This window comes from Cavia porcellus, unplaced genomic scaffold (genome assembly GCF_034190915.1).
Source record: "Cavia porcellus strain 051 isolate PalLab524CR breed Dunkin Hartley unplaced genomic scaffold, mCavPor4.1 scaffold_27, whole genome shotgun sequence".
In the NCBI taxonomy this organism is placed as follows: Eukaryota; Metazoa; Chordata; class Mammalia; order Rodentia; family Caviidae; genus Cavia; species Cavia porcellus.
The window spans coordinates 1,778,702-1,795,115 of NW_026947510.1; the positions used below are offsets into that span (position 1 = coordinate 1,778,702).

At 46.5% G+C, this 16,414-nt stretch overlaps 1 protein-coding gene across 4 annotated transcripts in view; it reads left to right on the forward strand.

Annotated features, from left to right (window-relative positions):
- Prmt8 (protein arginine methyltransferase 8) overlaps positions 1-16,414 on the forward strand; it is a 94,442-nt gene that overhangs the window by 73,607 nt on the left and 4,421 nt on the right. For all 4 annotated transcript variants that reach the window (XM_063237691.1, XM_063237692.1, XM_063237689.1 and 1 more), the window contains 2 exons: positions 5,406-5,521; positions 11,214-11,364. In XM_063237691.1, coding sequence (XP_063093761.1) covers positions 5,406-5,521; positions 11,214-11,364 — 267 coding nt within the window. The remainder of the gene's footprint in view (positions 1-5,405; positions 5,522-11,213; positions 11,365-16,414) is intronic.

Sequence of the window (16,414 nt, forward strand, 5' to 3'; positions counted from 1 at the left end):
AATGACAGCAGTGAGAACTAGGGTGATGTACATTACGTGCTTTGAAGTCAGCCCCCTCTAGGATTAAATCAACTTTCCTGTTTCCTAGCGGGGTAACCTGAGAGAATTATGCAGCCCTCTCAGCCTTTGTTATTATAAGATAGCATCATCAGTACCAGTGTCTTGTCAGGAAGGTTAAGTGAATGACATGAGTTAAAGATTGTAACAATTCATTGTGCTACTTAGGCTTGACTAGAGCTGCCTCTAAAGAGAGAACTAAGCCCCTTTTTGTTCATGGCTCTGCCAAGCCTGGTGGCCACTAGCGTCTGGCAATCTAGAACAAATGTCTTCTCACAGAAGATTGCAGAAATAACTGAACAGTGCACCTGGACAAATGCACACATAAATAGGACATGCATCACCCTGGAGCTGCATTTTGGAGCTTGCTTGTCATAATGGTACTGAGCAGTGTTTTCAGGGGACTGTTCAGGTACATGCTTAATTCTCACACCCAGTTAAGTATTTATGAGGCTCCAGCTCTAGCACGGCTCATTAAGAAACTTCCTCCTGGTTTCTAACACCAACTATGTGATCTCCTACTTACGTCCACCAGGTTGTATTTGGGAGCTGTTGGGTGTGCAAAATACCATGTGCCAGGCTGGTCAGAAGAATGAAAGGGAGCCTTGAGAGGGCTCAGTGGGTAGTTGCTGCTATTCATGTGTTAGTTCAGGGCTGGAGATCATGTGACTTATTCTGTGTTTCTCACTGCAATGTTCATAGCTTCTGGAAAAAAAGAAATAATCTAAAAGTCAGGCCCCATTTTTTTTCTGATGGAATGTTTTCTTTGGAGTATATAAAAAGATGGAAATAACCCAAAACAAAATAATCCAACATTTAAATTTTAGTTAAAATACTGTTGTTTTTTTACTTAAATGCCTTTAAGTTTTTTTTTAAGTAAAGGAATCAGACTCGATTAGAAATATGTTTCAAATTGTCAGAGGTTTTTGTTACTCTGAGTTCTAAATCAAAAGTAAAACAGAAAGGTTGCTGGTTGCTAAGGAAACTATAATAAGTAGATTTCAATTGGCTCAAGAACCAGCTAACAAGGAAAAATCTTAAGTGGGGGCCAAGAGTGAGACATGCGTAACTCCTTCAGAAAGTAAATTGTCAGGGAGAGAGCTGCGCCCTTCCCTTTCCTCTCCTCTTCCTTCTGTTCCCTCCCCTCCATCTTTTCTAATCCCTTCCTTTCTCAACCACAGGCAACATGAGGTTATGGAAATGACTAAAATGCAGAATCTGCCTTATTTTTTAAAAACCAAATAATAGAGAACTCAAGAAAGAGAAGCAGCTCTCATGCACTCACTCACAGTATGTGTTTTGGTAGATGAAGAGGAGCTGTGAAGCACCAAATCAGAAGGCAGGCAGCAGAGGGCTGTGCAAAGTGTACTAGTGTTTAACTCTGCAAGCGCAATCATTCCTTTAAAATTCCTATTGTTGAGATATGTAGGCTCTGAAAACTGGAAGGCACCTCCGTGGGTATTTTATTCAATTCCATGTCCTACACGTGACTGTCACTCAGCACATGAATCCCAGCCCACCGAGTGACAAGGGTGGGCATCACTCCTTTGATGAGGGAGAAACTGACAGGAGGCTCCGTACAGAGGCAGCTGTGCATCATGTGGAGTGCAGGGCCGCCCTCCTGGGCCGTGACTCCCTGGGTTTCCTCCCCTGTCTCCAGACCTCTGTCCAGAGCTGCACCCCTGGACTGACTGCTTTCAAAGCAAGGAATGGACCTTGTTCCTGAGAACCTAAAGTGCGGGAAAACACAGCAAACACCTTCCTCCTGTGTGGAGGAGAGCGTGAGTGGCACCTGATCACTGGCGGTGCTTCTCTCACTGCGCTCTGAGCAACCCCGCAGCTGGGCGGAGAATCTCGGGCCTCAGCAGTCACCTGTGCGATGGCACGGGTGCCCGTGAAGCCTTTGTGTTTCTAATGCTCTGTTAGTTTTAAGATTTTTTTCCTTTTTTAAAAAATAGTTTGACTTTAGTTTACCTGGGTGTTTTTCTTTGCATTTATCCTGATTGGAGTTATATGTAATTCTTGAACCTATTTTTTTTTTTTTTTTTTTTTTTTTTTTTTTTTTTTTTTTTTTTTTAGTTTAGGAAAACATTTTAGCTTAGGAAAACAGGACTGGAGACAGGCATTGTCTGTACAAATGCATGTTGTTTTCTGTTTGATCTCCTCTTTCTTTTTAGGAACCCACATTAAAGATACGTTAGGTATTGTTTGACATCAGACTGTGGATCTTGGATGCTTTTTAAAAATTATTATTCTTTCTTGTCTCAATATTTAAGTTTGGGTCATTTTTACTGACCTGATTTCCAGACTACTGATTCATCTGATATAGCCAGTCTTCTAATAAACTCCTTAAAGTAATTCTTCCCCCATGGTATTGTAATTTTGATTTCTAGCATTTCTATTGGCTTTTTTGCCAAATAGTTCTCTTCTCACTGATGAATTTCTCCACATGTTCCTACTTATCATTCACCTTTTCCATTTGATTCTTTAACGTATTTATTATAGCTACTTAAAATTTCTGTTGGATAATTCCAACATCTGAGCTGCATCAGAGGTGGGTCCTATAATAAATTGTTTTAATAATAGGTCATTTTCCCCTTTTTCATGTGTCTTGTAATTTTTAGTTTATACTCAATATTGTTAGTAAAAGAATAGTAGAGACAAAATAATATTTGCGCCCAGAAAAGACTTTTGCTCTGCCAACCTATTAGAATGGTGATTTGCACAAATATGCTCCATAGCTATGGACTTTCTTCTTGTTTAGTTACACTCATTGCATCCAAATACAGTCCTTTTCAGAAGCCAATTTTAATCCATAAAAGATTCACTGGCCCCTCTGATTTTTTTCTTTTGTACCAGGGATCAAACTCACAACCTCATGCTTGCCAGGCAGGCACTTATGCCGCTGAGCTAAATCCCTAGCTGACATTACTATTGTTGTTGCTATTATTATTATTATTATTATTATTATTATTATTTTGGTACTGGGGATCGAACTCATGACCTTGTATTTTCCAGGCAGACACTTACACTACTGAGCTAAATCCCTGGTCCCTGATATTACTTTTAAGATTGTTTAGTAGCAGTGTTTCTTGAGGTAGCCGTTACCTCACATGTACTCAATCAACAGACAATACATAATTACAACAAAAATTAATGTGTTTGATTTGTGTCTTCTCCAATCTTGGCTCTACTTCTTGTAGATGGGATTAGAGGGAAATGAATGATCAGCAGGAAGGAGAGACAAATCTAATACTCCGGGTCATCTGCCCCCTGAGCACATGCTTTTCTAAGCTACACAAAGACCTTCCTGGGAGAAAAGAAGGCACAAAAAGTGATCATTTCTCAGAGGGTGAGTGCTTGTGACTAGTCAAAGTAGGGAGACAGACATTAATTAATCCTATGAAGGTGATGAACGCACCAGGGCTTCTAAGGAAGGACAATATTACATGTTGGAGGTAGATTTCCATTTAAAAAGCACTATCTGTGGATCCGTACCATGTCAAAACTGTGCTGTAGATGTGAAAATATGGAAGGAGAGGGCCACAGTCAGAAGCGGCTGGAGAGGGTTTCACAAAGGCATGAGACTTCAAACTCACCATTTTCGCCATTTCACCATTTGAAAATACTTTAAAGACCAAGTTCTCAAAAAGTTGGAACTGCCTACATAGATTCAGAAAAATCCAATATCCAGAGATTCTGATTCAGTGGCTCTGGCCTAGGTCCAGGAGTCTGATTTTAAGAGTGTCCCAGAGGATTCTAAGAACACAAAACCACTCAACCAATCTCCTCAATTTATAAATAAAACCAGAAAAGGATATTGACTTGTACAGGGTTACACAGCTTAGAAGGCAGCAAGTCCAGGGCGCAACCCACTTACTGACGATTACCAGGTGACGAGTTCTTACTTTGTGCCTGGCACAGTCTTCTGCAATGAGCACATATCATCCCGTGAAACCTCCCTAGTGACCCGATGGGAAGGCTGAAAGAAGCAGGAGCTGAGGTGGCACAATGAAACAATGAAAGAGCTCAGATTTGAACTCCCAAGCCCTCTCCTTTAACCAGTACAGGCATTCTGATTTTTGCCCAACACTTGGGTTGAACTTTAATTTGAGATGGGCTACGGAGGAAAAGAACAGGTGCATGGCTTAAACCAAAGGCGGTATGTTTTTGAATTTATGTTTTATCTGGGGAGAGGACAACTTCCAAATTCTGAACAGGGCTCCTGTGGCTCACCGAGCAGCTCCCTCCCCACAAAATGGATTCAAAGTGGGACTTTGGCACCAGCCCCTGCTAATTGAATGGGAGTTGACTGGCATCTTATCCTCAGCCTGGAATTTCACAAGCACTCACCCTCTGAGAGATGATTACTTTTTGTGCCTTCTTTTCTCCCAGGAAGGTCTTTGTATAGCTTAGAAAAGCATGTGAGTCAAAGAAGCAGTTCTTTTCCTGACCGTTCACACCCACTCTCCTCCAGGCACACAGGGACGCGAGTTCCCGAGGGACCATTTATTTGATGAACACTTTAAAACAAAATTTAATTTAGTACGATTTTTAGAGAAAAGCATGTCTCTTTCAAGACATTTCTGAACAGACAAATGGCAAGTTGCTGGATCATTTAAATGGAAGAAATCCATCAGTGACAGCAGTTACTACCACTATGAAAGAGCAATCTTGGGCTCACCTGTCCCTGCACCTCAAATCTTCCTCTTCCCCAACAAAGCATCCTGCAGGCCAGTGCCCACACACCAAGGAGCACGGCTCTTTCTTATGGGATGGGTTGTCAGTGTGTGGATCATTGCACGTGAGCCAGGCCAACACCCTCCTCCCACCCCACATACACCCAGGCAAAGGGACAGAGGCTTTTGAAAGATGGTTGCTCTGCACAGAGCCTGACCAGTAAGCAACTGTGCTGCGATCTGAACTCTAGTCAGTTTCACTGTAAGCACATTTCTCTTGGCTGCATTTCAACTTCATCAGTGAAGAAGGGAGAAAGATGAGTCTTTTAGGAGAGGAGAGGGTGAGGGAAGGCAACAGAACAGGGAAGTAGATGGCAGATCAGGGAGTTCACAGGAGACTGCCGCCTTGGAGAGGGGCCAGGAGCATAGATACAGAAAGGGAAAGGTAATTTCAGTTCTGACCCTAACCCTGCTGCAATCTAGTAGTGTGAACTTGGAGAAGTACTGGGCACCTTGCAAGGTCCCCATGCAAGTGAGCAGTTCTAGGCTATTTGGTGCAGGAGAACAAGGCTGTCTCCAGTCCATCAGCCTTCTGCGTGCCAGCGATCGGGAGACTGGGTGAGCTTCAGGGTCCTGCGCCTGCCTTGATGTCTCACTTTGCCCCTACAGGGTGGGAGAATGTCTATGGCTTTGACATGACCTGTATCCGGGACGTGGCCATGAAGGAGCCCCTGGTGGACATTGTGGATCCCAAACAAGTGGTGACCAATGCCTGCTTAATAAAGGTCTGTGGACTCATCCTGGTGGGGCCGGGCATGCTGGGAGTGGCAGTGCCATCTCGGAAAGGAACGGGTTCCCTTGTGTGGCCTCAGTCTCTTGAGACAAGACCACCTCGGTCAGAACCTGGGTGCTCCAGGGTGATAAGTCAGAAGCTAGTGCCGTCACAGAGCACAGCCATCAAGAGAAGGACTCCATGGTGGCACAGCACAGAAGAGGGGTCCCTGTGGTGGGGAGAGGAATGGAGGAAGGGCATCAAAGGACAGAGTACCTGGGAGGCAGGACATGTGCAGATGCAAGGCACGGGTCCTTCTAGGGACAGAGCCCTTGTCCCTCAGTGTACTGCAGTTGTTGTGGTCTGACATCTCCAAGCACACCTGACCTGCCACACAGTGCCCCTGGCTCCCTTCCTGGACCTGGTTATTGGCCTGCACTCCACACATCTCTCCCAGGATGTTCTCCAGGGCAGGATGTGTGCTGCTCAGCATCCTCACAGCCTGTCCTTAGTGCACTCTTGTTGTCACATGTCCAGACATTCATGGGTCCACAGAGAGGAGGTCACAGTTCCCCTTGGTCCCCTTTTTTTTCAGCTGTGTGCTCCTGCCAAGAGGATCTGCTGTTCACAGTGGGGTTGATTCTTTCCATACTTATTCTGTGCCTTTTGCATTTTTGTGTGCTCATATGTGAAGCCATATAAAACTAGGGGTATCTGACTGTTTTTTAAAAAAATATAGAACATGATCAATTTCATATGGTTGAAGTTAAATTTTTAATCTGAACATATGGGTTCATTATGTAAGTACGCTCAGCTGCCTAATTTTCATCTTTTAATCTCATCTCACCTGCTCTAGTCCTGTGCATGTCTTGGGTTCTGGAAGTGTTGGAGATAGGGACTGAGATACTCACAGGGACACCCAGGGGGTGACCCAAGGGGGCCACTCCAGGACCACACAGGATGAGGGAATTTATGGATCAAACTGCATCTTGTCTCAAGTGAGACATGCCACTTTCTTTGGACACAGCCTCTGCAGAAAAACTGCGCCCTTGGTCCAGATTATCCTGGGGAATTTAGCGGGGAGCTTAGGGGCAAAATAAGATAGAGACCTTCATCCGGGTCTCATCAGATAACTCCCCTTTGTAGTGTCCTGTCTCAGAGGCGTAGCTTGGGGTAAAACCCTGGCCTCTGCATTCATGGGGCTCAAACTACTCATCTACTTTACCCATTCCCCTACACAAGACAGGATTAATTATGAACAGTCGTATCTTTCATTTCTTCCCAACAGCCCGTCTCCTGGGCTTGGTTCTCCAAACAAGAACAAGGAAAGCCCATCTCCCAACAAGAATCTCACCACAGTGCAAGAGCTGTAGGTAGAAATTGGTGGTGCCATTGATTTTGCCAGAATGATCTCTGGCACTGATGGCTGCTGTCATGCACCTGTCTCCAAGGGCATCAGCTAGGGATGAAATTCCTCCAACCAACTTGGGCCCCAGGTGGCTCTGCACACTTGGCTAAGCCACGTTGCAGGAGTGGCTACTGTATTTCTGACTGTCCTCTGCTACTGGTGCCTGAACTCATCTAGTTCTTTCCTCCAGGCCACATGGGTGTCTCTCCTCCTTTCTTCCACACAGGTCACAGAGAGGACAGGGAGAAGCATCCAGCCCAATCACAGAGGGACATGAGGGGTGTGCACCACATGCACTCTTAGGAAGTTCCAAAGTGGGGCTGATCATCTTGAGGTCTGGGACACCTCTCCTGAGTGTTTTCTGAGGAGCATGAACATTAAGTTTGCTCCTGCAACCAGGCGAGTTCTCCATCAGCTCTCTTGCTAATGTGCTAAGCAAAGTCTTGCCAAGCCTTTTGGGAAAACATTTGCCCTTCTTCACACACTTAATTGCTATTTTCGTTACTATTGGTGTTGCAGAGTGTGATACTTTATTATAATTAAGAATGTGTTTTGACCAGACTTCTGCTTACAGTCATGCATCTGTAATGATGTTTAGGGGAGGATAGCAGGGCAAGGCCTCTGCTTCCTGGGGTCACCTGAGCCCAAGGCAGTGGGTCTCCAGAGCTCAAGCACACTGTGCATCCTTGCAAAGAAACTTTAAGGAAGACTGCGGCCTCAGGGTCACAGACTGCTCTGTGGACTGGGGCTGCGGGGGGGCACTGAGCCCTGAGGGTCTGGTCCCTGAAGTATAGTCACAACTAGCCCAGCTGTCACAGATGGCCCTGCTGGACTCCACGCCAAAAGGCCAGCTGCTTCTATTGTTGTCATTTAGTGTGAGGCTGTCTAGCTGTATAGCTTTCTCACTTTTTGCCAAGAAGGCGCCCATTAAAATGCAAATGAATCTGGAATCTCTGTCAGCTGATACAGGACAACTGACATTTGGTTGAGGGAGGTCTGGGAGGAAGACCACATGGGAAAGGATTCCTGCTAGGTGGAGGGTGCACCTGTGAGCACCATGCTGGAAGGGAAAGGAGTGAGCAGGAGAGAGGAGCCAGTCTGGCTGTGAAGCCAGAAGGGCCTCTTCAGGGAAAAACACTTCTGAATGGCCCCTAAAGAGGATAGTTAGTTGGCGGTTGTGAAGGGAAGACCAGGAGAAGCACGAAGAAGCTATTTCCAGTAGGTGGATGAGTCCAAGCCACATGCTGTGTACTGGGGCCATGACACACACAGACTGATGAGGTTCAGCTTCTGCCCCTATAAGGCTCTGATCTAGTGGTAAGGGTGAAGGGGGAAATGAAGAGGCACTTGTGTTGATTCAGAAGCCAGGCAGAGCTAAGACAAGACAGGCCAAGGGCCGGGGATTTAGCTTAGCGGCATAAGTGCCTGCCTGGCAAGCGCAAGGTCATGAGTTTGATCCCCAGTACCAAAAGAGAGAGAGAGAGAGAGAGAGAGAGAGAGAGAGAGAGAGAGAGAGAGAGAGAAAAGGCCAAAAAAGAAGGGTACCAGGGACCATGGAACCTGGTGATTGGCACTGTCTGAGGAGACACCACAAGCTTGGGCACTGTGCTGGTACCATTAGTAAAGATACAGGTCATCAATCCTTGCTCAAAGATCTGGAACTGGAGGGAACTCACAGACAGTGTGTGGCTGGGAGGGCCAGTGAGTACCAAGAGGGCTGGCAGACCCAAATGTGGGCAGATTGGGTGCCACGTGCCCTTTGATGGCACTGTACCTGTGGAAGGTCCCAACAGGAAGGGTGCAGATCTGATGTGGTCAGCATCATATTCAGCTTTGAGAGTAGAGGAACCCACAAGAGCAGAAGGACCAGGAGGATGAGACACTGGAGTTTGTGACTCATAAACCCTTCATGACAAGTGGCTAGTGCTTTATATTGTAAGAAGAAAAGATCCAGGTGCCAGAGTGGGCTGGATGAGGTACCTGGCTTGTCCTGTGAATAGAAGTTGCAGAAACTGGTGCAGGTTCTCAGCTCTGGTTCTGAAGAAGAATATGATGTTAGAGACGCCTGGACACTGTATGAGCTGCCTGGTAGGGATTAGAAGTCAGCATACCTTGTGAGTAGGACACTTTTGGGATGTCCTAGTTACTTTTCTCTCATTGCAGAGACATTCAAAATTAGGGAAGGAAAGGTTTGTTTAGCTTACAGTCTGCGGAGGTTTCAGTCCATAATCAGCTGGCTCCAAGGTAGGATGACATAGCAGAGGGACAACAATGGCAGAAGACCACATAAGCAACAAGAGCAAAAAGAGAGGAGTGTGAGAAAAGAGTCTTTCTGTCCCTTGTATTATACGCAGGCTACTTGCCCCAAGCAGGTGTAGCATTCACACCCAAAGCCCTAGCATTGGACCATGAATCAGTCACAAATTCTAGAAGCCTGCTTGCATGACTACATGAAGCTTTGTGGGGCTGGGGTGGGGTAGAGGAAATGACATCCAAACACAAACCATAGCATGGGAAATGCTACCACAGGGTTAGTGGGGTGGATCAGAGGCTTGGCTAGAAGAGATATACTTTAAATCCCATCCACTTTAGCCCACCAGACTCAGGGCTGGCCCACCTTTCTTTTGGTTCTGGTTCCCATCTCTGGGTTCCAGAAGCTCAGAGTAACTTATACTGGGAAGTAACTTCACCAGGTGGCTCCCCATCCTCCAGCCCTGAAGACACCCACTTCCCTACTGTGGTTAGAGCTTTGGCTCTCCTAGGGCTGCCAGGCTATTCATCTGGTCCTAAGTAGCTCTCTGAACTGATCAGCTTCCTTGATGGCTACTCTTCTTCCTCTGTGGCACAGAACTTCTCTTCCTTAGTCCTTAGCTACTGTGCATCTTTTCCCCTTTTTTTACCTTAGGAGTACAGAGAGATAAAAGCCATTTATGTGGTGCAACTTTGCGGATCTTGTCTACAGGTCTTGGGAGGACCTCCTGGAATCATCAGGCACACAGGTGCCTGTCTGCCTTTTGCAGCATCCTTGAACAGTTGTTGGTTTAGCCACTTTTTTTTGTCTCTGGGACATAATACTCAACTCCCAGAAGTTATAGGAGAGGTTTTAGTTCAAGGCAGGGGTCATGGCAGAGAGACCTGGTGGAGGAGAGACAGTGCAGGACACGGTGGATGGGGAGGAGAGAAATAAGGGAGGAGCTGGGAGGGAGATGCACTCTTCAAGGCAACATCCCCAGTGGCCCCCTCTTTCCACAGACCCCGTCTTCTAACAACAGGTCAGCTGTGAGCCCTTCTAGTCCAGTCACCTTCCTATGAGCACATGAGGCTCTTGGTGGATTCTGGCTTAAACCATTATGATATCCTAGCCGCCCACCTCTGACTGATGGGCAACATGTCCTCAGGCCTTGCTTGAGTCTGTCAAGAGCTCTCTGGGCCCCTGAGGGGTTCTCCCTGTCTCCTAGTGACCCACAAACCACAGACCAGTGCCCTTCACCGAGGAAGAGCACATCACAAACATCTCTTTATAACACTTTCTCTCCATGCAAAATTGATTTTCCGCCACTTTCCATCTGAAATTGTGAGAATGATTAGTTCTTTGTGTTTTGTAATCTCCAGTGGGAACTAAAAATTCTCACCTCTTATTCCTCTCCTTTTATTTACTTATTTTTCAAGCTTGTGAGGCATTCTCACTACAGAGGTTTAGAGATCTCCCTTCAGCGTGGCAAGCTCAGGTTTCCGATTCCCAGAGTAACGCCTGATGCTTGCTACTGCTGAAACACACACACACACACACACAGAGGAAATGAGTGGTCCGGTTCACAGAATCCCTGGGAGGACCCGAACCACCCAGACTGCTGATTTGAGTCACGAGGTCTTGGCTGCCCCTCTGGCCCCCTCAGAATCTGCCCCTGAGTGGCACTGATGCTAACATTCCGGACCCCACTTGGAAGGATGAAGGTTGCAGTGCAAGGTGGACCACACTGCTGCTCTAACTCGGCTTAGGAGTATAACATCCAATCAGCTCTCTCCCCCATCCCACTGGCCCCTTGGCAAATTTACCTGCTTAGTGTTTTTCCCCTCAGGCTTTGGTTAACACCCATTTGCACCATTTCCTGATGCTCCTGCATCCTAGAGTGGATGGGGGAGGTAATTGGGAGGTGGCGGGTGGGCCTGGAAGTCACACTAAGAATAATGCATCTGGAGAGAGGTCGCTGAGGAGGAACTCTTGAATGAGGCTACTCTAGGCCCCAGCCGTGGCAGAGCCCTAAGCCTCTGGCATTCTCTCTCTTCTGGGCTGCAGGAGGTGGACATTTACACCGTGAAGACGGAAGAGCTGTCGTTCACCTCTGCATTCTGCCTGCAGATACAGCGCAACGACTACGTCCACGCCCTTGTCACCTATTTTAATATTGAATTTACCAAGTGCCACAAGAAAATGGGGTTTTCCACAGGTGAGTTTCTTGTCAACTTTCTAGGCCTCTCTCCTCCTCTACACTTCACTGGGGCTCTGCAGATGGTGACCTGGGTGGGCTTTTATTGGGGTAGGGTGTGTGGGGTCCCCAGGGCCTGGACATGCTGCCCTGGGAAATGGTAAGAGACTGTGATCCTTGCTCCTAGAGGGAGAGTATGGGGTGAGGAAAGCCAGGAGGCAGGTGCTGGGTCAGGGGCTCTGCTGAGACTCTTCAAATGCATACTTGTTCCCTTCACGTTTACTAAGCTCATTCTGTTCTAAGACTGAGGACACAGAGCTGTTAAGACATCTCTGTCTCTCTTACATGCCTCTGAACAGGATGCCATCTACAAATTGGTCCCTGTGTCTTCTTCCTTACCTCTTAACTTCCACTCCAATCTGTTCTTTATGACATCCCTGGTTGTGTTCCCCAAAGATCATCCTCATTCTTGTCAACCATTTTCTGTCACTGTAACAAAATACTAGAAACTGGTTAATTTAGAAAACATAGAAGCATATTTAACTAGAAGTCCAAGGCCATGGTGTTGGCATCGAGTAAGGCCTCAGACATCATAACAGAGGGTACCATAGGGTAAGACAGAGCAAACATGCTGGACAAGCCACTAATGTGTTCAATATCTGTGAGCACATCAGTTCACAAGTGGGTGAATTTCTTCCTGAGAGCAGTGTCCTTGAGGTCCAGTCATCTCACAAAGACTCCACCTCTACCATGGTAGCACTGGGGACCAAGTCTCCAGTGTGTGAACTTCTGGGGATGGTTGAGCCGTGTCATCCTTCTGAGGTCCCTTCAGAGGCACCCTATGGCCTGGCCCTCACTCCTTCTCCAGCTCATTCCTCCCAGCCATACTTACTGAGACTGCCTGAGCCTCGTCCCATCACTGCTGTGCGGTGGCTCCCCGAAGCTCCCTAAAATCTGGGAGGTTCTCTTGTCTCATGTGCCATGGGCATTAGGGCCCACACTAAGGGCCCATGTTAATTTAACTATTTTCTTTAAAGACCCAGTCTCTCTAATAGAGTCACATTGTGAGGTACTGGATGTTGAGGCTTAAGCATGAATCTCGGGGGTACAATTTCAGCTTGCAATAGCTCGTCAGTCCCACCCTCTTTCCTGACCAGTCCCTGACAGGCATCATCTCTCAGCTCAGGGATACCGATCATCTCTTTCCCTTTAGGCCCATTTTAGGTTCTCAGAGCTCCCTAACACTGGGCAGGAATGTCTTGCGTAAGGTAATACACATGCACAATGACAAAAGAAATCAGCACTAATGGGTATAAGAATTGGAGGAACAAAGTCAGGCATGATTACATGCCTGTCAACCCAGCACTCTGGGAAGCTGAAGCAAGAGGACTGCGAGTTTGGACCCAGTCTGGGCAACTTAGTGACTTAGCAAGACCTTGTGTCAAAATAAAAAGTAAAAAGGGACCGGGGACGTATGGAAAGGGCCTGAATTCAATCCCACCAAAAAGAAAAAAAAAAGAAGCAAGAAACATATTTTCTTCCCTACCCATAGAGGTGTATACTACTCATGATTTCCTTTGCATCCTTCTGAAATATTTCAATGGTTGCCTGAGCATACACAGGTCCATACCTATCTTTTTTAGCTTTTTGTCTTGAAATAATTATAGACCCACAGGAAGTTATAAAATTAGTACAGAGTTCTGTGAACACAGAGTTCAGCTTTCCCCTAAGCATAGTACAGTATCAAAACGACACCAGTTTAAACATGTAGGTCAGCTCCCACTATTCACACTGCCTGTGCTACCTTCTCTGATTTAACTGCTTATCTCGGAGGTGCCTCAATGACCTTGTGGGAAGATCCACTTTCTTTTTTAGGCCACTATGCTGGATTCCAGGGTAGATTGTGACATCATGTGTTCAACATTTCCACTCTTCTTTGCAACCCTCATCTCCCCGCTCCTCCCAAAGGCAGGGATCACATTTCATTTCTCTCTTCATCCTGGCTTCCAAAACAGAGCTCTAAACCCATCTCATTAAGTGAGTCTGCGATGATTACACTCCTCCTTTGGGAATATGCTCATAATAAGACATTCCTGGGATCTTTCTAGGTATGGGAGTGCACGGTCAGGGGCTGAGTGTTTGGCAGGAGGAGGTGATAAGTGAGTTCTCCCAGAAACGGAGCATACGAACATTCACTTCCTGGGACAGTGTCAGTGATTCTTCTGTGGACAAAGTGTGCAAGTGATTACCTCATCTCTCACAGAAAGGCTTTCCCCAGAACTACTGTCTCCCAGCCATCATGAACAGCGGCTTCTGAAATTTACCTGCCAGGCCCTTGGTTGTGCCTTTCTGTCCTAGGGAAGACCAGAGAGCCCCAACCTGGGTCACTGCCAGCTTCTTCCCTCCTTAGAAGCTGTCAGTGAGCTCATTCTCCCAATAGGAAGAAGCCAGGAGAGAAGAGAGATTCTTGTTGACCTGGAGGGACTCAGCCTAGTGATGTTGGAGGTAGTGAAGTAGCTGAGGAAGAGCTTGTTTGAGGACCATGGCTGAAACTGCAACCTAGAAACAAAGCCACAATGGCTGGCTCTCCCCTGCCTATCCCCGGACAATCCCTAGCCAAGGACCTGCCCTACTGCAGGTGGTGAGAAAGTCAGTGCACAAGGGCACAATGGGAAAAGATCTGGGCTTCTAAAGCCTGAGCTCCAGCCCTGAAGCTCTCAGCAAGATTTGTCTTTCTTTGGGATGACCTACTTCTTGTCCCTGAAGCAAGGCAGGCAGTCTGGTGGATTTTGCAGAAGAGGCTTGATGAAACTCAAGGCCGGAATTAAAGAAGTTGGCTTGGGGCTTCCTTTGAGATCTGTCCTCCAGATTGAAGTGTCTAACCCATTGGCTCATTTCCTTCCTATGCACTGGCCACATTTGTACCATGTCCCACACAAACTTGAACTTGAAGATTGTGGTCTAAATCCAGGTGGGAACCTGATCCCGTTTTTATTTGTTTTTCAGTGGTGATGTAATAATTCCTCCCCTTTGCACAGAATTCTATCAGGTTAGGTCCTAGATGTCATTTGGATGTCCTACAGGTCCTCGGCTTCCCATGCTTTAGTATAGTGGATCTCAAAACACTGTCCTTGGACAGGAGCATCAATGTTGACTGGGGATTTGTCAGCATTGAGGAGTCTCAGGCTTCACCCCAGCCCCACTGACTTAGAAGCTTTGGGATAAGGCCCACACATCTGGATCTTAAAGAGATCTCCAGTTATTTGTGGTCCTGCTCAAGTCTGTGTACCTTGTTCTTATGAGAGACTGCCCCAAACATGATGGCTACGAATGTGATCAATGTTGCTGACCTCTGCTCCGGGGCTCTCATCTCCTCTCTCACAAGGATGAGATCCTTGTGCCTTCAGGCCATATAGCTGGAGCTTAGGGCCAGAAATAATTTTTCTCCTGCCTTGGGATATGAGCATAGGGTTTTATTTCCAGCATGCAGTAGAGTTTGCTGGCTCCTGTGGAGCTGGTCGTAGGGAGACTCAGACTGTCAGCCTCTGTCCACCACCAGTCATGCCTTTTGGACTTTCAAGATTTGGGGTTCATGACACACTGTTCACATGGGACCATGCAAGGTTTATGTATTGCTTATTTATTTATTTATTACCAACTCAGTAACATGTGTCACCACACTGGACCATTGCTAGTTTTAAAAATATTTCATCACAAATGTGTGTGTACCTAAAAAAGCTAGTGCTTGGTCCCAGTTGCCTTTGAATTTTATGCAAAGCACAGTGTGTTGTGTGTGGTCCCTTCCCCAGGGCCCCTCCACTAAGTTTTCCATCTCAGTCCAGGGCAGCTGGCAGAAGTTACCAACCAAAAGTACACCACATAGTGGACAATTAAGGCAGCATCTCAGATAGAGCAGGCCCAGGCTTTCAGCAGTTAGCAACATTGAGCCAGTTGTGTTCTGAGTCTGGGACCCAACATCCTTTTTCCAGCCTCGTCTGCCTGTGACATTCAGTCATTTTCCCAGGTCAAAGAAGTTTCGTGGTACATAGTCTTGAATTCTGCAAAAGGCTTGCAGCCCCTCTAGGGAATATAGTTTCAAATTTACAGCTTCGAAAAGTTATTATATCTCAGGAAAAACTGCCAGCCATTTAGCCACTGAGAAGTGAAACAGAAAGCAAGATTCCTTTTCCAAAAGCATCACCAAAGAGAAAATCTTGTAAGTGCTCCTGCCATTTGATCCTGTAGCTTTCTGTGTTCCTGGCCCCCATCCTTGACCAAACCACTCCCATGCTGTCTTTGTTTACCTGTTTTCTCAGGTTGTAAGATCTTCAGGGGGAGGGTGGGTACAAAATTGTGCTCATCTTGGTTGCTGATCCCCAAATTTAGAACCAGAGCTGGCAGATGCTTAGCATTCTGATTTGAAGCCAAGGATGAAGGAGTTTGTATCTGCACTTGGATGCTGTGGCCAGCACTGGTCATGTGCACTTCTAAGTATGGAGTAAATATCCTCCATAGTCTAGAACCCAGTGACTGATGGGGATGGGATGTGAGGGAAGAAGTCCAAGGCGGGGCTGGTGCATGAGGCCAGAATATTATAAAGAGGAAGCCATCTCCATGGCAGGGAAAGCTGTAAACCAGTTGTAGATCCTGATTGCTACAGATTGGGGAGGAAAGAAAGACCTGTTTGCTCAACAGGAGAGCTCTGGATGTAGTCCGCAGTCCTGTGCCAACTGCTTACCCTAGGCTTAGAGCCACCCTACACACATGCTTCCTCAGGGTATTCTACAGAAGCAGACAGAGGCAGCTTTGCAGGCCAAAGTCCTAGTTCTTGGGTGAATAAAATTGTAGAACACTTTAAATAATGATGAAATAACTATTAGATGCAGTAGCTTGGCCTCATACGTTTATAGGTACAGGGACCACATAATTCAAACTTTCAATTAAGGGCACTTTACAGGTAAAAGGGAGAGCTAATTTATATACCAGGATAACAGATATAAACTGAAACTGTCCACGGTGCAACCAAAAGCTTGGTCACCCTTAGTATGCTTTCCCCTACCCCCATCTCATG